The sequence below is a fragment of the Triturus cristatus genome, chromosome 7 (genome assembly GCF_964204655.1).
Source record: "Triturus cristatus chromosome 7, aTriCri1.1, whole genome shotgun sequence".
NCBI lineage: Eukaryota > Metazoa > Chordata > Amphibia > Caudata > Salamandridae > Triturus > Triturus cristatus.
Genome location: NC_140590.1, coordinates 934,410,748 through 934,426,237, shown reverse-complemented (window position 1 = coordinate 934,426,237; position 15,490 = coordinate 934,410,748). Strand labels below are relative to the sequence as shown.

The following is a 15,490-nucleotide window of genomic DNA, read 5'->3' as shown; positions in this document are numbered from 1 at the left end:
CTCGGGGTTGGGGCTTCTCAATCCCCAGAGCACAACTTCGAGGAAGCCTCAGAAGCTGCGCTGGAAGCTACTCGCCAATTTTCCCAGGTAGCCGGTCCGACGTCTCTCGTCACCTCCACGGATCTCAGCTTGGCTGTGGATGTGGATCAGGGTCAGAGAAGTCTGGAGGTCAAGGCGCTGGTCGGGCTCTGCAGTCGGTTCCTCATAGAACTTGGGCAAAGCAAACGACAGGTCGCTTGTTGGTGCCTGTTTGCAAAGGGTGGCCACTCCTTGGCCACAAGGGAGATTCTTCAGTCTTCTTGTCGAATGGCGAAGGTCCAGAGTTTCGTGTCTAGTTTCAATTCAGGAAAATCCAAAGTCCTAGGGACTCATCTCCCACTCTTATACTAATCTGGGGGGCTGGGTTACCTGCTAGGTCCCTCCTATGGGTGGGACCAGGGAGAGGGGTGGTTACACCCCCTTCCCTTTCTCCAGTTTCGCGCCAGGACTGGGGCTGGAGTGCCCCAGCACCGGTTTGAACCGGACTATGCATGGGACACCTTGTGTGCCCCAGGCAGTGTCTCGTTGCTTTCATCCCTCCCTGCCCCAATACACTAAGCCCTCTCTAGGGTGGTGCTAGCACCTCCCAAGGCAGGAAACCTATTGTCCAAGCCTCCCTCGCTGGAAGGACTCCCAGCAGCAAGAGGTCAGACTTGTGTCTGTGGCAGCAGCATCCATTTTGTGATGCTGGGGCTCTGGTTAACTTTAACCGGGTAGTAGGTCTTCAACATGTCTTCTCCCTCTAGAAGGGGGGAATACTATCCTCATCGGCAGAAATGGGGTGGGGGTAGTATTCCAAAGTGTTAGACACTTTACACGACATGTCTTGATAAAGCCAAACCATAGTTACCATAACTGCGAGGATTATAAGGCACTTTAAGAGTATATGGTAGGCGATATCATAGAACAGCTATAAGGACATGGTTCCGAAAGCTGCAGACAGGCTCAGCTCATGCTAGAGCACCATCTCACATGTTACCAAGCACTCTGCCTCCAGGATTGTTAAGGCCTGCCATAGGAGTGACTGAAAGGTTACCCATGTGTCTATATATAAGGTAGGTATAGGAATACTATACCTAAGCAAGGGGTGATTACACGACCTTGCCCCAGCTGAGTGAACAGCCAGTTGTGTCATGATGGGAGGCCAGCCAGGGGTGGCATAATACATGCTGCAGCCCCTGGTAGGCCTAGGGTACACCCATACCCTGGGTACCTAAGGTACACGGTACAGGGCCCTATAAGGTGATCCTTACCAATTGGGTTATGTACCTAAAGTACATAGTATGAATTTAGAGAGAGAACAGCTGGGCTGTGGGTCTGATTAGCAGGCCCACAGCCACATCTAAGTCGAAAACCAGTGAAGCAAAAGCAAAAAGTGGGGGTGACCATAGGAAGCAGACCCTACTCTCCTACACCACTGCTCACAAAACATATATTTTGACTGAGTTTTGGCCCCATTTATCAACTGCATTTGCAACACAGTTCATCGAAGGTTCCTGCCAATACTACTCATATGGCTCTTAGTAGTCACTCACAGCTGAATTACTTCAGCAACTGGCCCCTGCACTGTGCGGAGATCCCTAGTTCCAGTGATCACACTTGTTTCTCCCGAGGTGCTCTTCCCCAGTCTCACCTATATTCTCCTTCTTTAATAGTTTGCACCTTCACCCCTCAGCTGCCTCTACCAGTCAATCGCACTAGCTCCACAGCCATTCAGTTCCTCAAGATGGGATGGGGGACAGCAGCGCTCTCAGAAATTAGCAGACTCCACCCTAAGTCTCCACCGACGGTGGTATATCGCATCTCTGCTGCGGCCCCTGCACTCGGTCTGGCCTTTCCCTCCGATTTATGCTTCGCTCCAACACAAGCATACGGGAGGAAAAGGCAACTCTTTTGGGTCTTCTCTCCACAATACTTATGACAATTAGGAGCAATGCTGCTAGGTCATGCCCCGGGACTTGGGAAGGGGGGGCTTCAGCCTGGACCTGCCTTCCTGTGTTCCTCCCGGAATGTACAGAACCATTGTCCACTCTCAGCAGTCCTTTCCACGTCCGTCCTCTGGCTCTGTTGAAAAAGGATTGGCCCATTTGTGATGGTATGATCATGTTACCAAATCTCGAAGCATACCTCCTGCCACCCTGCCTGATACCAAATGAACCCGATTGTTAAGATCAATTTCAGTGCAAGAACCGTTTTCCACATACTACCAACACCCTAAACATGTCCATTGCAAATAGCGATTCCTAACTGTTTCAAAACCCATTTAGTTATGGAGTAACATGTTAACGAATGGCTAACCGGGTTTAATTCATAAAATTTACCAAATTTGAAGAAAACGGCATGTGCGACACTCATACCTCGTTAATCTGTATTGTGCTTTGCTTTTTCTAGCATTAGTATAAAAGTGCTCGAATAGGCCCCAAAATGTGTGGTGTAATAGAAACATAAGTGATAAATTAATGGGTGCTTCTATCAGGTAACAAGCTTCAGTGTGGTTGTGGTTAGTAAAAATTGAGATGTAAAGAACTCAAAAGTGAACTGCAGACACGTTAAGATTATCACCAATCCTATTTTAAACTTCCCACTGTTGTTTAATTTCTAGGACGCCTGTTGGAAGAGGAAGGGCTTGGCTTCATCTTGCCCTTATGCAAAAGAAATTGGCAGATTACCTGCAAGTTCTTATAGACCACAAAGAGCAATTAAGGTAACACACAATTTCTTCAGATCATCATAATTTGCAAACATGTTAATCTCTATGAAACTGATTGAGGTCAACAGTTTTTGTTGTATGTAGGTATATGTTTTCATTTTTCAAAATAAATTCTTCATACCAAGGTACCTTAGTGAGGATGTTTGACTAAGGAATGTGGGAGAACAATGTACACGTAGGTATGGTAGAGCAAGGCATCTAGGGAGACAAAACAAACTTAGGGCCCAATATTAGGGTTTGGCAGACATGCAATAAAGTACCCTGTCCGCCAAACCCTTGGTCTGTCAGCCTCATTTAGAGATGAGTGGATCTTAAGTATTCCGTTTCACGATCCCCCATTGGCTCCATAGACAGAATACTTACTCCACTAGATTAGAAGTGGTCAGAGGAAGGGCATTACACTGCATGTTCTATTTAGGATGTAATGCCTTTTTGTTGTTGTCCGTCACTACCAATAAAAAGCTGGTGGTGACAGACAGGAAAAAAACAACAATGAATCCCATGACCTGGGATCAACATGTAGGTTGTGGGGGTTATTAGTCTTTTGTTTTTCAGAAACAGACTAGCACTTTGTTGTCATGATACCAGAGAATCAATGCTGTCTGTGGTAAAAAATATCTTGGCAGTTAATGGTACAAAGAGCCACACATATACTATAGTATGCAAAGAAGAAACCTGCTCTGTTTTGTTTAGATACAATGCCAAATAGGTTGGACATTCTGCATTGAGGTTAACTTCTTTTGCTATTCTCTGCAGAGTATAGACCATAAGAGACAATGCAGGAATCTCAGTAGTGGTGAAATTCTGCAGTATGCAGGGAATTATATCCGTAATGGAGGCAAGATGGATCTTGGCACCAGGAAAAGATTTTCTTTTAAAACTATGGCGTTTATACTGCTATGCCTTCGCTACACCTGTGGCATGACTGGAGAATACAACAGAACTCCGCTTCAGCAGCAGGTTTATAGAAATTAACAATGCAGCCTCCAAAATCAAACATTTAAAAAACAAATCAGAAGACCAGAAGAAAGCATCCACAAAACAAATTTCTCAAGCTAAATAGAATTGCTCAGAATAACTATTCGAATGTAAGGGTAACACAGGAAGAAAGAGGGAAGGATTTTTAGTACAGTCTGTCACCAGACTGGCAATAGGTTTGAGCTTTACAACCTGATATGCAGTAGCCACAAATACAATATGCAACATCTTTAAATTAACGTGAAAAAAAATACTTCTGAATTTAAAAAAAAACGTCACCAATTTTCTTGTGACATCGGGGGATCTCTGGAGTTGAAAGAAAATTGGTACCTGCACAATTTCCTCAAACTCAGTTGTCCTCGGGCACCTTTCAGATTTGTCATTTTTTGTTTTTTATAAATCTTTTTATTAAACGGACTCGCTAACATGGTACAGTTCCACATAGGTCAATACAGAGGGTACAGCGAAGCAAGTGTACATACAGATACAATAGAATAGTGCATTGGAAATCACGGGGAGGGGGGGTCGTCACTGTCCAGGTCACGAGGAGGGTTACAAATATTTCCACTGTATGAATTCCAAGGGGCCCATATCTTGGACCATTTTCGGGGGCAGCCTCAGGCCGTATATACAGTCTTTTCTCTCAGCATGCACAAATCAAGGTCTTTTTTCCAATCTGCAATTGTGGGAGCGTGCGGGCCCCCAAAGCTGCGCAATGTTCCTTTTTGCAATCATACATTGAGTGCGACCCATTGTGTGGTGTATGTGTTTCGGTTGGTCGGTTCCAAGATGTTAAGAAGGCATCTGGGCGCTTCTGGCTTAATCTCGACCTCCAGCGTTTCGCTCATGACTGTATGTATCTTACGCCAATATTCCTGGATTGGTTCACAGTGCCATATAGTGTATATGAATGTGCCTAGTTGAGTGCATCCTCGTCTACACGATCCGTCCGTCTGCCCACCCATGTGTACCAGCTGGGGACCAGTTACATAGATTCTATGCAGGATCTTTAACTGCACAAGCCGGAGCTGCGCCGGAATTGCAACTGGTTTGGGGGAGGAGATCGCCGTCTGCCAACTTTCATCGTCCAATTCGATGCCGTCTCCAGTCCATTTCTCCCTCAGGGATATTAGGGGATCGCCCATATTATTGATAAGTTTTCGGTAGGTTAGGGAGATTGCCCTTTGGTGCAGGTGGCCATCTAGCAATCTGTCCTCGAGTGGGGAGCTCTCTGGTGGAGAGGAGTCACCGGGCAAAACTGTCTGTAGTGCATGGCGGACTTGCAGATATCGGAAAAGCTCCGAGTCTTCCAGTGAGTGTTGACTTTGGAGAGCGTTGAAAGGCTTCACGCCCCCTGTGCCCCATAGGTCCCTAATATGGGAGATGCCAATTAGGTCCCATTTATCGAAACCCTTGGAGTTGCCGAGATCTCCCAGCTTTTGTGAATCCCACAAGGGAGTGGCAAGGGTCAACCTACTGTTCCAGCCCAGTGATTTGTTTGCAGCATGCCAGATCTTGACCGTATGGTTGGTAGGTCCAGTAAGTGGATATCTGTCTGGTTTGGAATAAAGTGCTCGAGTGTAGGCCCCGTTTGGAAGGATCCAGCAAGCCATACGGAACCCTGGGTCGTCGGAACGGCTCTAGGTGCCGTGGTTTATTGCTGTAAGGTGTGCTGCCCAGTAGTATTTTTTAGTGTCGGTAAGCCCGATTCCACAGTCATACCAGCTGAGTGTGAGTTTTGGTAAAGCAATGCGCGGTCTCCCGCTCCATAGTAGGTCCCGTTGGAGCCCCTCAATTTCCTTGAAGTAAGAGTTTGGGACAGGATCAGCCGAGTTTTGTAGGTCATAGAGGAAACTGGGCAGGGACATCATTTTAAAAAGGGCCGCCTTGCCTAGTAAAGAGAGTGGGAGCGTCTTCCAGGTTGTGATGTCACATTTGAGCCTCTGCAAGGGAGGGACAAGCTTACGGGCGGATCTAACCGAGGGGTCGAGAGAAATGAATATGCCCAGGTATTTGAAGCCTTCTGAAACTATCGGTATGGGGCAGTCTCGGGGCAGCGGGGTAGGGCCTCCACAGAGGACATATAGGAGGAAGTTTTGCCAGTTGACTCGAAATCCGGAATATCTACCGAAAACATCTAGGATATCAAGCACGGCAATCAGGGATCTCTTGGGGGAGGTGAGATAGAGAAGGATATCATCCACGTATAGGGAGATTAGGGAGATACGGTCTTCCCAGTCTTCGGACCATCGGATCCCTCGAATCATTACATCCTTCCGGATCCATGCCACAAGGGGTTCGAGGGCCAGAGCAAACAATAAAGGAGAGAGGGGACACCCCTGTCAGGTCTCAGATTTTTTATTGTTTACAACCACTTGCGCCCTGGGCGCACTGTACAGTAATCTCAACCATCTGCAGAAAATCGGGCCAAACCCTAGTTTTGCGAGTACGGCAAAGAGATACGGCCATTCAATTGTGTCGAATGCCATAGTGGCATCCAGGGAAACTATGACTGCGTCTTCATATATGGTCGGTGCCCTACCCAGTACTCCATGCACTCTGCGCAGATTTAGGGCAGTGTTTCTCCTTGGCATAAACCCTGATTGATCAGCATGTACCAAGTCCCCTATTACCTTAATTAGTCTGTTGGCGAGTACTTTAGCTAGGATTTTGGGTTCTGCGTTCAGCAAGGAAATGGGCCAGTAGGAGACGCAGTCCATTTTGGGTTTACCTTCTTTGTATATTGTGACAATGGTCGCAATTCTCTGATCAAGGGGCAATGATCCCTGCTCCAGACTGTCGTTATACATGGCTTTCAAATATGGGGCTAATTTGTCAGGACGGAGCTTATACAGTTCAATTGGGATACAGTTTGTGCCAAGGGCCTTACCCGAGTGGAGCGGTAGTATCGCTAGGGCTACTTCGTCAGTAGTGAGGGCGCTATCCATAAATGTTCGGTCAGTGTCCGAGAGGATGGGAAGGGAAATATCCTTGATGAGGTCTGAGGAGTCTGCGTCTGTATATGGTGCAACTGAGCTGTAGACTGAGTGAAAGTGGGCTGCAAACTGATTGACTATATCTTGGGGGTCCGTTATGGGGTTCTTGTCAGCGTCTCCAAGCTCTGGAACGAGCCTGCTAGCGTGCTCCTTTTTGTCAAGCCAGGCAATCAACTTGCCAGCTTTGTCACCCCAGTCAAAGATCCGGCCTAGTCTTTCTTGTCCCACTAGTTTGGCACGATCAGTGACTAGCGCCCGGTATTCGTCCTGGCGCAAACGGAGTGAAAGGAGGGCCTCAGGCGTGGCGTCAGAGTTCATGTCTTGTTCAAGACGATAAATCTCTTGTTCCGCGTCTGAGATGTCTTTTAACCTGTCCTTTTTTGCTCCTGCTATTAGGGAGAGAGCCTGACCCCGGACCACTGCTTTAAAGGCTTCCCATAGTATTTGAGGGGACTCGACAGTGTGTTCATTTTCGGCGAAGTAGTCGTCGATAGATTTAATCAAGTCTTTACGTATCTTTGGGTTTTTGAGGTACCAAGGATTTATAGGGGCAATGCGTCCTACTTGTGTGTGATCTAGAACTATGTGGACCCATAGGGGGGAGTGATCAAGGTGCCTGATCTCGTGGATGTCCGTGACTTGGGAAGCGGGAACAATTATGTAATCAAGACGGGAGAGACTATTGTGTGCCCCAGAGTGAACGGTGTGCTGGATCTTGTCCGGGTGGTAGGTCCTCCATCCGTCCACTAATCCCATTGCCTCCAGAAAGCTAGAGGATGAGTGTGCGGCCTGCGGCAGCGTACGAGGGGTGTGTCTATCTAGCATGCCCGATAAGACTGAGTTGAAGTCTCCGCTGAGCACAAGGTGCCCGTCAGGCAGCGTCAGCAGCATAGCACTGAGGTCAGTCAATGTACCTGTTTGTAGACCCGGAGGCGCATATACCGATAGGAAAGTGATGATTCGGCCCTCCCAAGTGCCTGTGACCCCGACATATCTCCCTCAGTCATCCACATAGGTGGATGTAATAGATAGGGGGAACGCTTTTTTCTGGATAATGTCCACCCCTCTTGAATTGGATGCGAAGCCCGCGTGTGCCACAATTGAGTATCCCCATCTGTGCATTGCTTTACACATATTGCCGATAAGGTGAGTTTCCTGAAGCAATACAATGTGCGGTGAAAGCCTCCTGATATATTGCAATACCACACGCCTCTTAATTTTGTGCCCAACCCATTAACATTCCAACTTAAGATTTTGATTTCTTTGTTCCGCTGCGTACCCATTGACATATATGTAGAGCGCAACAATTTGCTTCACAGAAAGGGACTATACCATTGAGAAAATACAAAAAACAAAAAAACAGAAAAAACAATCCCACCAAACAACCCCCCACCCTGCTTCCCTGCACTCTGGGCTCCGAACTGCCCATAATAATAAAAATGCAGAGTGCCTGTCGCCCAACAATAAGTCTAAAAGAAGAACGTGGGGGAAGGCTTTAGTGCCCCTTTAATCCCCTTCCCTACCGTAGCGAATCATTGTTGTACAGTGTGGAGGAAAGCCAATATGAAGAATATTAAGTTCTGCAGCAGTAGAGTGGACAGTTCAGCCTCCTCAAATGTGTAGTGGCTGTCAGCAGAGCCCAGTTTGTGGAGAGAGAAGATGGCCCGGGACCATCAAAGGACATCCGATTAAGATACACTGTCTGTTTCAATGGTTGTTGGTATCTCTCTCCGGCGAGTCCCTCCAGCCGTCCAGCCAGACAGATGCCACCTCTGGCAAGTCGAAGAAGCGGGTTTTTCCATCTGCCTCGACACGTAGACGTGCGGGGAAGAGCATAGCACATTTCAGACCCTTGTCTCGTAGCCTTCTTTTGACATCAAGGAATGAGCGTCGGCGCATCTGAACCGCCCGAGTGAAGTCAGGAAAGAAGGTTATGTCTGAGTTGTCCAGTCGGATCGGAGGCGCAACCCTGGCGGTTTGGAGAATCGTGTGCCTGTCTCTGTAGCTAAGCAGCCGGGCCAGTATCGGGCGGGGCGGCGCTCCTGGCTTCGGGCGACCCCCGAGTACCCTGTGCGCCCTTTCGATCACATACTTGGACAGTCCCTTCGGTTGCAGTTTTGTTGTGATCAGGTCTTCAAGGAACAGGTCTACAGCGGGACCCTCTGATTTCTCCGGTATCCCAAGAACGCGTATGTTATTGCGTCTTAGGCGCCCTGATGTCAGTCTGCACTTGCGAAGTGTCTTCTACAAGACTGGCAGTGGTGAGCTCAAGTTGTTTGACCTTTTCCCTATATTTTGTGAGGTCCGCCCTGATTAGAGTAACTTCAGAGATCTGAAAGAAACACGTTAGTTAGATTCCTCAACTCAGAATATCCCCAGGCGTCAGGCTGAATCCGGAAAGATTTTTCGTCAGCAATACCCTTGCGCGTTGCTAGGTGTCGTCTGCAGCTCCGCGTCCGTCGTCTGCGTCGTGATCGCCGGGATGACGTCATCGGAGTACTTAGACGCCTTCCTCGCGCGCTGACGTCAGTTCTTCTTTTTTTCACGCCAGTAAGCGCCGATCCGGGAAGAGCATAACCTTTTAGTCATTTTTTGACAAAACTTTTTTGAACTCTTTTGGTTCTCTATTGCCTTGGGGCCGACCGCGATGCCGAGTCGTGCCTCGACTGCCGGGCCTTGACTTCGAAGGCTAGGCGGGAGCGGTCCCGCAAGCTGCTCGAGTTTCTGCAGTCGGCTCCGTGACGCTTAAGGTCCCGGTCGAGGAGGAGGTCGAGGGACCGGTCGCGGAGCCGCAGCCATCACCGCTCGTCGGGGTCGAAGTCTTCGCGATCTGGTATGTCGAAGCATAGCAAGAAGTCGAAGAGGCGACATCGCTCTTCTGGCTCCCCTCGCCGGTCGCGCGACTCGGCTGAGGGTTCGGGTGACACCACCCGCACGGCTCCGTCGGAGCCTCAGGAGTCCCGTCCGACCCCATACCCTCCGGTCCCTGGGTCTGACGCGACTCCTGCGGAGGTCAGGGACTTCCTCATGGCCATGAGGAGCCTGGCTCCGCTGTCGACGCCTGCCGGCACGCCTTCGGGCCCAGCGCTGTCGTCGACTCCGGTCCCGACGCCGCAGGCCCCCGGGGGATCCAGGCCTGGATTCCAGTTGGCGCTGGTCGACCTCACGACCCCTCCGCCGGCACCGACTCCTCCGGTGCCGCCCCCGGCGCCTCCTTCGAACGACGCCGTTCACCGGTTTAGTCCCAGTCCGGGCCCGGCGTCGGAGCGGCGTCGCTTCCGACGCCGATGGGTGACAGGTTCATCTTCCGCCCGGCTCCGATCCTTCCACCTGTATACCAGGAATCAGATGACGGTGACGACTGGGAGGGGTCTGAGGACCCTCTGGCCCGGCAGGGCCAGTTATCTCAGGATTTGGCAGACGAATTGGGGGATGCCAGTGGTCTTGACACCTCCTCTGACAGTAGCTCGACCGTGGCTTCGGAGAAAGGTGCTACATTTTCTGTGGTGCTGCGCAAGGCGGCCGAAGCCCTTCGGCTGGAGCTCCCTGCGATGGCCGTGAGGACTAATCTCCTCACTGAAGTGCTTCAACCGTCAGCAAGCTCCTCGGAGCCTCTGCTGCAGTTCAATGAAGCACTGATTGACGTTCTGAAGGGCACCTGGTCCAAGCCCTCCACAGTTCCTCCTGTGGACCGGAACGTGGCCCGGCGCCACCGCCCTGCACCGGGCGACCCCAGTTTTCTGTCGCTGTACCCCACGCCCGAGAGCCTGGTTATCCAGGCCTCTACCTCCCAGACCTCCTTCCCGTCCGCTCCCCGGATCGGGAATCCAAAAGGTTGGAACAGTTTGGGAAGAAGCTGTTCTCCTTCCTTAGTTTGGGGTTGCGGTCTAGCAACACCGCGTGCCTTTTGGACCATGACTCCCATTCTCTGTGGGATACGGTCGAGGACGCGCTGCCCCAGTGTACTTAGGAGGCCCGGACACGGCTTGCCCAGGCTCTTGCCGAGGGGCGGGATGCGGCACGGCATGCTATCCGATGTGGACTGGACACAACGGACTCGCTAGGCAGGGCAATGGCGACCACGGTGGCGATTCGTCGCCACACCTGGCTGAGGTCCACGAGTTTCTCCGGGGATGTCCAGAGCACCCTCATGGACATGCCCTTCGATGGCAGTCGCCTTTTTGGCGACAAAGCGGATAGTGCGCTGGAGCACTTTAAGGACTCTAGGGCTACGGCCAAGTCCTTGGGCCTCTCGGCCCGCGCCCGCAAACTTCCGCTTTTCGCCTCTTTCGTGGCCAAGGAAAGGACGCCCCTCACGTCCGCCTACCCACAGGCTGCAGAATCAACCTCAACGCGGTCCCGGACGTGGATTCCGCCGAGGCGGAGCAGGGGGACAATGAGCCGTCCACATCTACCCCAGCAGCATCCGCCTCAAAGCCCTCCTAGTCCGAGCTTTCAGGCCCATTCCACGCCAGTGGGAGGCAGAGTTCGCCATCACCTGCTCCACAGGCGTACCATCACATCGGACAGGTGCTACTCCCTCCCCTTCGAGACGACCCCTCCAGCCATGCCACCACAGTGCCACCGGATTTCGGGGATCACTTGCAACTTCTGCAGGAGGAAGTTACGGCCCTCTTGGCCAAGGGGGCCATCGAGCACGTTCCTGGTCCAGAAGTAGGTCGTGGTTGTTATTCCCACTACCTTCTGGTTCCCAAGAAGGGCAAAGGGGGCCTACGCCCTATCTTGGACCTCAGGAACTTAAACGCCTTCCTCCGGAAGGAGAAGTTCAAGATGCTCACCTTAGCTCAGGTTCTGGCTGCCCTAGACCCTGGAGACTGGATGGTAGCGTTGGACTTGCAGGACGCTTATTTCCACATCCCCATCCTGCCGGCCCACCGGCGTTACCTGCGGTTCATGGTGGGCCAAGAGCATTTTCAGTTTACCGTGCTCCCCTTCGGCCTCACCAGTGCCCCTCGGGTGTTCACAAAAGTGATGGCGGTGGTCGCAGCTCATCTGCGCAGGTTCCAGTCTTCCCCTATCTCGATGACTGGTTGTTGAACGCGGGCTCGCCCCAGGCATTGGTCTCTCACCTCCAGACTACGGCCGACCTCTTGCATTTGCTGGGATTCTCCATCAATGTGCCGAAGTCACATCTGAGTCCCTCCCAGAAGCTCCTCTTCATCAGAGCGGTTCTGGACTCGGAGCAGTTCCGGGCCTATCCTCCGGAACATCGGTTCCGGGATATTCATGCTCCGATTTCCAACTTTCGGCCTCTATCCCGGGTTTCGGTCAGGTTGGTGCTTTGGCTTCTGGGTCTGATGGCCTCCTGCATCCTGTTGGTGCATCACGCCAGATGGCGGATGTGGGCTCTGCAGTGGGACCTGAAGTTTCAGTGGGCCCAGCATCGGGGCAACCTGTCCGACAATGTCTTGCTCTCGGAGCGCACTGCAAGACAGTTGCAGTGGTGACTCACGGACCGCAATCGGGTCAGTGGCAGATCCCTCTCCCTACCCCAACCGGAGCACGTAGTAATGACGGATGCGTCCCTCCTGGGATGGGGGGGCCACATGGGAGAGACGGAGATCAGAGGCCTCTGGTCTCCGGCAGAGTCTCGACTCCACATCAACCTTCTGGAGCTGAGGGCGATCCGACTTGCACTTAGGCATTCCTTCCCTCTGTCCGGGGAAGTGTAGTGCAGGTGTTCACAGACAACAGCACCGCCATGTGGTACTGCAACAAACAGGGCGGGGTGGGGTCGTGGACCCTTTGTGAGGAGGCTCTGGACATGGCTGGAACATCAGGGCATCACCCTGGTGGTTCAACATCTGGCGAGCTCTCTGAACGCCAGAGCAGACGAACTCAGCCGCCGGTGCATGATGGATCACGAATGGCGTCTGAACCCGGACGTGGCGCAAGGCCTCTTTCAGCAGTGGGGAGAGCCTTGGTTAGATCTATTCGCCACCAAAGAGAACGCGCAATGTCAGCAGTTGGAGTTTCCAAGGCGGCACTCGCTCGGAGATGCTTTTCGTCATGAGTGGAGTTGCGGTCTGTTGTACACCTTTCCGCCTATACTACTGTTATATTGAAGAAATGAAGTACCACACAGAGGTAAGTCGAGTAGTATTTATTGTGACCATCCGCACAATGGATTGCTAATCCATTGTGCTGTGCACGCGTGGGTTCGTATCCCATCCTCGTCGCCAGTGTTATATTGAAGAAATGAAGTACCACACAGAGGTAAGTCGAGTAGTATTTATTGTGACCATCCGCTCTCACAGGACTGATGGAGTTCACCTGAACATTCCAAGGTGAACTCCCTGGGGATATACCAAGTAACAGGGCAGGTAGGGGGGTTTGGAACATACCAAGTCTAGTGAGATTATAACAACTACTTCTGCCCAGAGTGCTGAAGAAGATCAGGCACGACCGGGCCCAAGTCATCCTGGTGGCTCCGGATTGGGCACGAAGATACTGGTATCCCGAGCTACTCAGTCTCTCGATCGATCCCCCGATCCGCCTGCCTCTTCAGGAGGACCTTCTGTCGCAGCAGCAGGGGACGGTCCTTCACCCGAACCTGTCCAGCCTCCACCTCCATGCGTGGAGATAGAGCGACGACAGTTGATGCCATTTGACTTGCCTTCTGAAGTCTGTAATGTAATTCTGGCAGCCAGGCGTCCCTCCACAAAATCGGTATATGCCTGCAGGTGGAACAAATTTGTGGCATGGTGCACAGCAAAGGCTGTGGATCCCCTTTCCGCCCCTCTTTCTGAGGTTCTCCTCTTTCTTCTTTCCCTGGCCCAGCAGGGCTCTGCTCTGGGTACCCTTAAGGGATATCTTTCAGCTATTTCTACTTTCTTACGGCTTCCTGATCAGCCTTCTCTTTTCAAATCACCTGTTGTTTCTCGATTCTTTAAGGGCATTACTCAGATGTTTCCTCCTGTCCCTTTCGTAATGCCTCAGTGGGATTTGAATCTAGTATTGACCTATATGATGTGCGCTCCCTTTGAGCCACTTCATAATTGTCCCCTTCATCTTCTGACTCTTAAGACTGCTTTCCTGGTTGCCATCACCTCTGCTAGAAGGGTGAGTGAGCTCCAGGCTCTCTCTTCTAAGCCTCCTTTCCTTTCCGTCCATCCGGACAAAGTTGTTCTCAGGACTCGTCCTTCCTGTCTCCCTAAGGTCGTAACTGCCTTTCACATCGGACAGTCTGTTACACTGCCCACCTTCTTTCCGCCTCCGCATCACTCGAAAGAGGAAGAGAGGCTCCACCGCCTGGACCCAAAACAGGCCCTGTCCTTCTATCTGGACCGCACCAAACCGTTCCGGGTGGATGACCAACTCTTTGTTGGCTACGTGGGCGCTAAGAAGGGGCGGGCGGTACACAAGCGAACCATCTCTCGGTGGGTTGTTTTGTGTATCAAGGCCTGTTATTCCTTAGCTTAAAAGGAACCTCCTGTAGGGCTGAGGGCCCATTCCACTCGGGCCACAGCGGTGACCACTGCTCTGGGCTGGGGAGTCCCCTTGCAGGACATTTGTCAGGCAGCAATGTGGGCCTCGCTGCACACGTTTGCCAAACACTATTGCCTGGACAGCCAAGTCCAGAGAGACGGCTTCTTTGGCCGTTCTGTTCTCCAGGACTTTCTGGTGTGATCTTGGTTCGCAGACCCACCACCGGGGTTGGTATGGCTGGGGTATCTATTCTAAGGTGAGGAATCTAATTAACGTGTTTCTTTCAGATGAACAAGTTACTTGCCTTCGGTAACGATATATCTGTAAGAAACATTAGTTAGTTAGATTCCTCACCGCCCCACCCATCCTCCCCGTTTTGCGAACCGATATCTAGGGTTGAGGTCATCCCTTTCAGGGCCCTAGAATTTTTGGCACCAGTGTCGGTCTCTTGCATAGCTCTGCGTTCCTGGCGCGGAAAGCTATGTACAAGAACTGACGTCAGCACGCGAGGGCGGCGTCTAAGTACTCCGACGTCATCCCGGCAATCACGACGCCGACGACGGACACGGAGCCGCAGACGACGCCTAGCGACGCGCAAGGGTATTGCTGACGAAAAATCTTTCTGTATCCGACGCCTGGGGATATTCTAAGGTGAGGAATCTACCTAACTAATGTTTCTTACAGATATATCGTTACCGAAGGTAAGTAACTTGTTCGATAGGGCATCAATGGACGCGCGAACCCCTGTGATTGACGCCATTAAATCTTTCATTGTGGGCTCAGAGGGATCCTGCTCTGCCCCGCTTTGTTGCTTGTCGCCTGTCCCCTTCCGTTCAGGTAGGTCTGCCTTTGGACAGGTGTATCGGTCAAGCCTGCTTTGTTGGGATGTCTTTGCGCCTTTTGCGGAAGACATGGTGAGGCCTTAGGTGGTGCGGAAGGTCAACGATGGGCCGGTCGACGAGGACACCGGGACAGTCCCGCCACTCCAAGGTGCCAACACAGGACAATGGTCAGAGAGTTCCTTAAGGCAGGCCGCCCAGTGCGTGGTTCGCTATTGAGACGCTTTATAGCGGGAGCTCGCAGTGGTCAATGCACTCCTCGTGACTAGTAGGGACGCCTCACCTCCAGCCAGCGAGCCTGCTGCTGCAAGAGTCAAGTGTGGCTCAGTCAGGGGGCTAGACGTTTGCGTTACTTCACTCCGTGTGTTCCATCCGGAAAGGCCCAGGTGGAGGAGCCGGAAAGAGGGAAGATGGGGGGGTGGTACAAAGGGCCCCCCAGCGGCTGGCACTGTCCAGGCGCGAAGTGCGATGGGCGCCCA

At 51.7% G+C, this 15,490-nt stretch overlaps 1 protein-coding gene across 7 annotated transcripts in view; it reads left to right on the top strand.

The window, feature by feature from the left end:
- LOC146810867 (RUN and FYVE domain-containing protein 1-like) overlaps window positions 1–15,490 on the top strand; it is a 516,661-nt gene that overhangs the window by 115,026 nt on the left and 386,145 nt on the right. For all 7 annotated transcript variants that reach the window (XM_085617892.1, XM_085617897.1, XM_085617895.1 and 4 more), the window contains one exon: window positions 2,642–2,743. In XM_085617892.1, coding sequence (XP_085474018.1) covers window positions 2,642–2,743 — 102 coding nt within the window. The remainder of the gene's footprint in view (window positions 1–2,641; window positions 2,744–15,490) is intronic.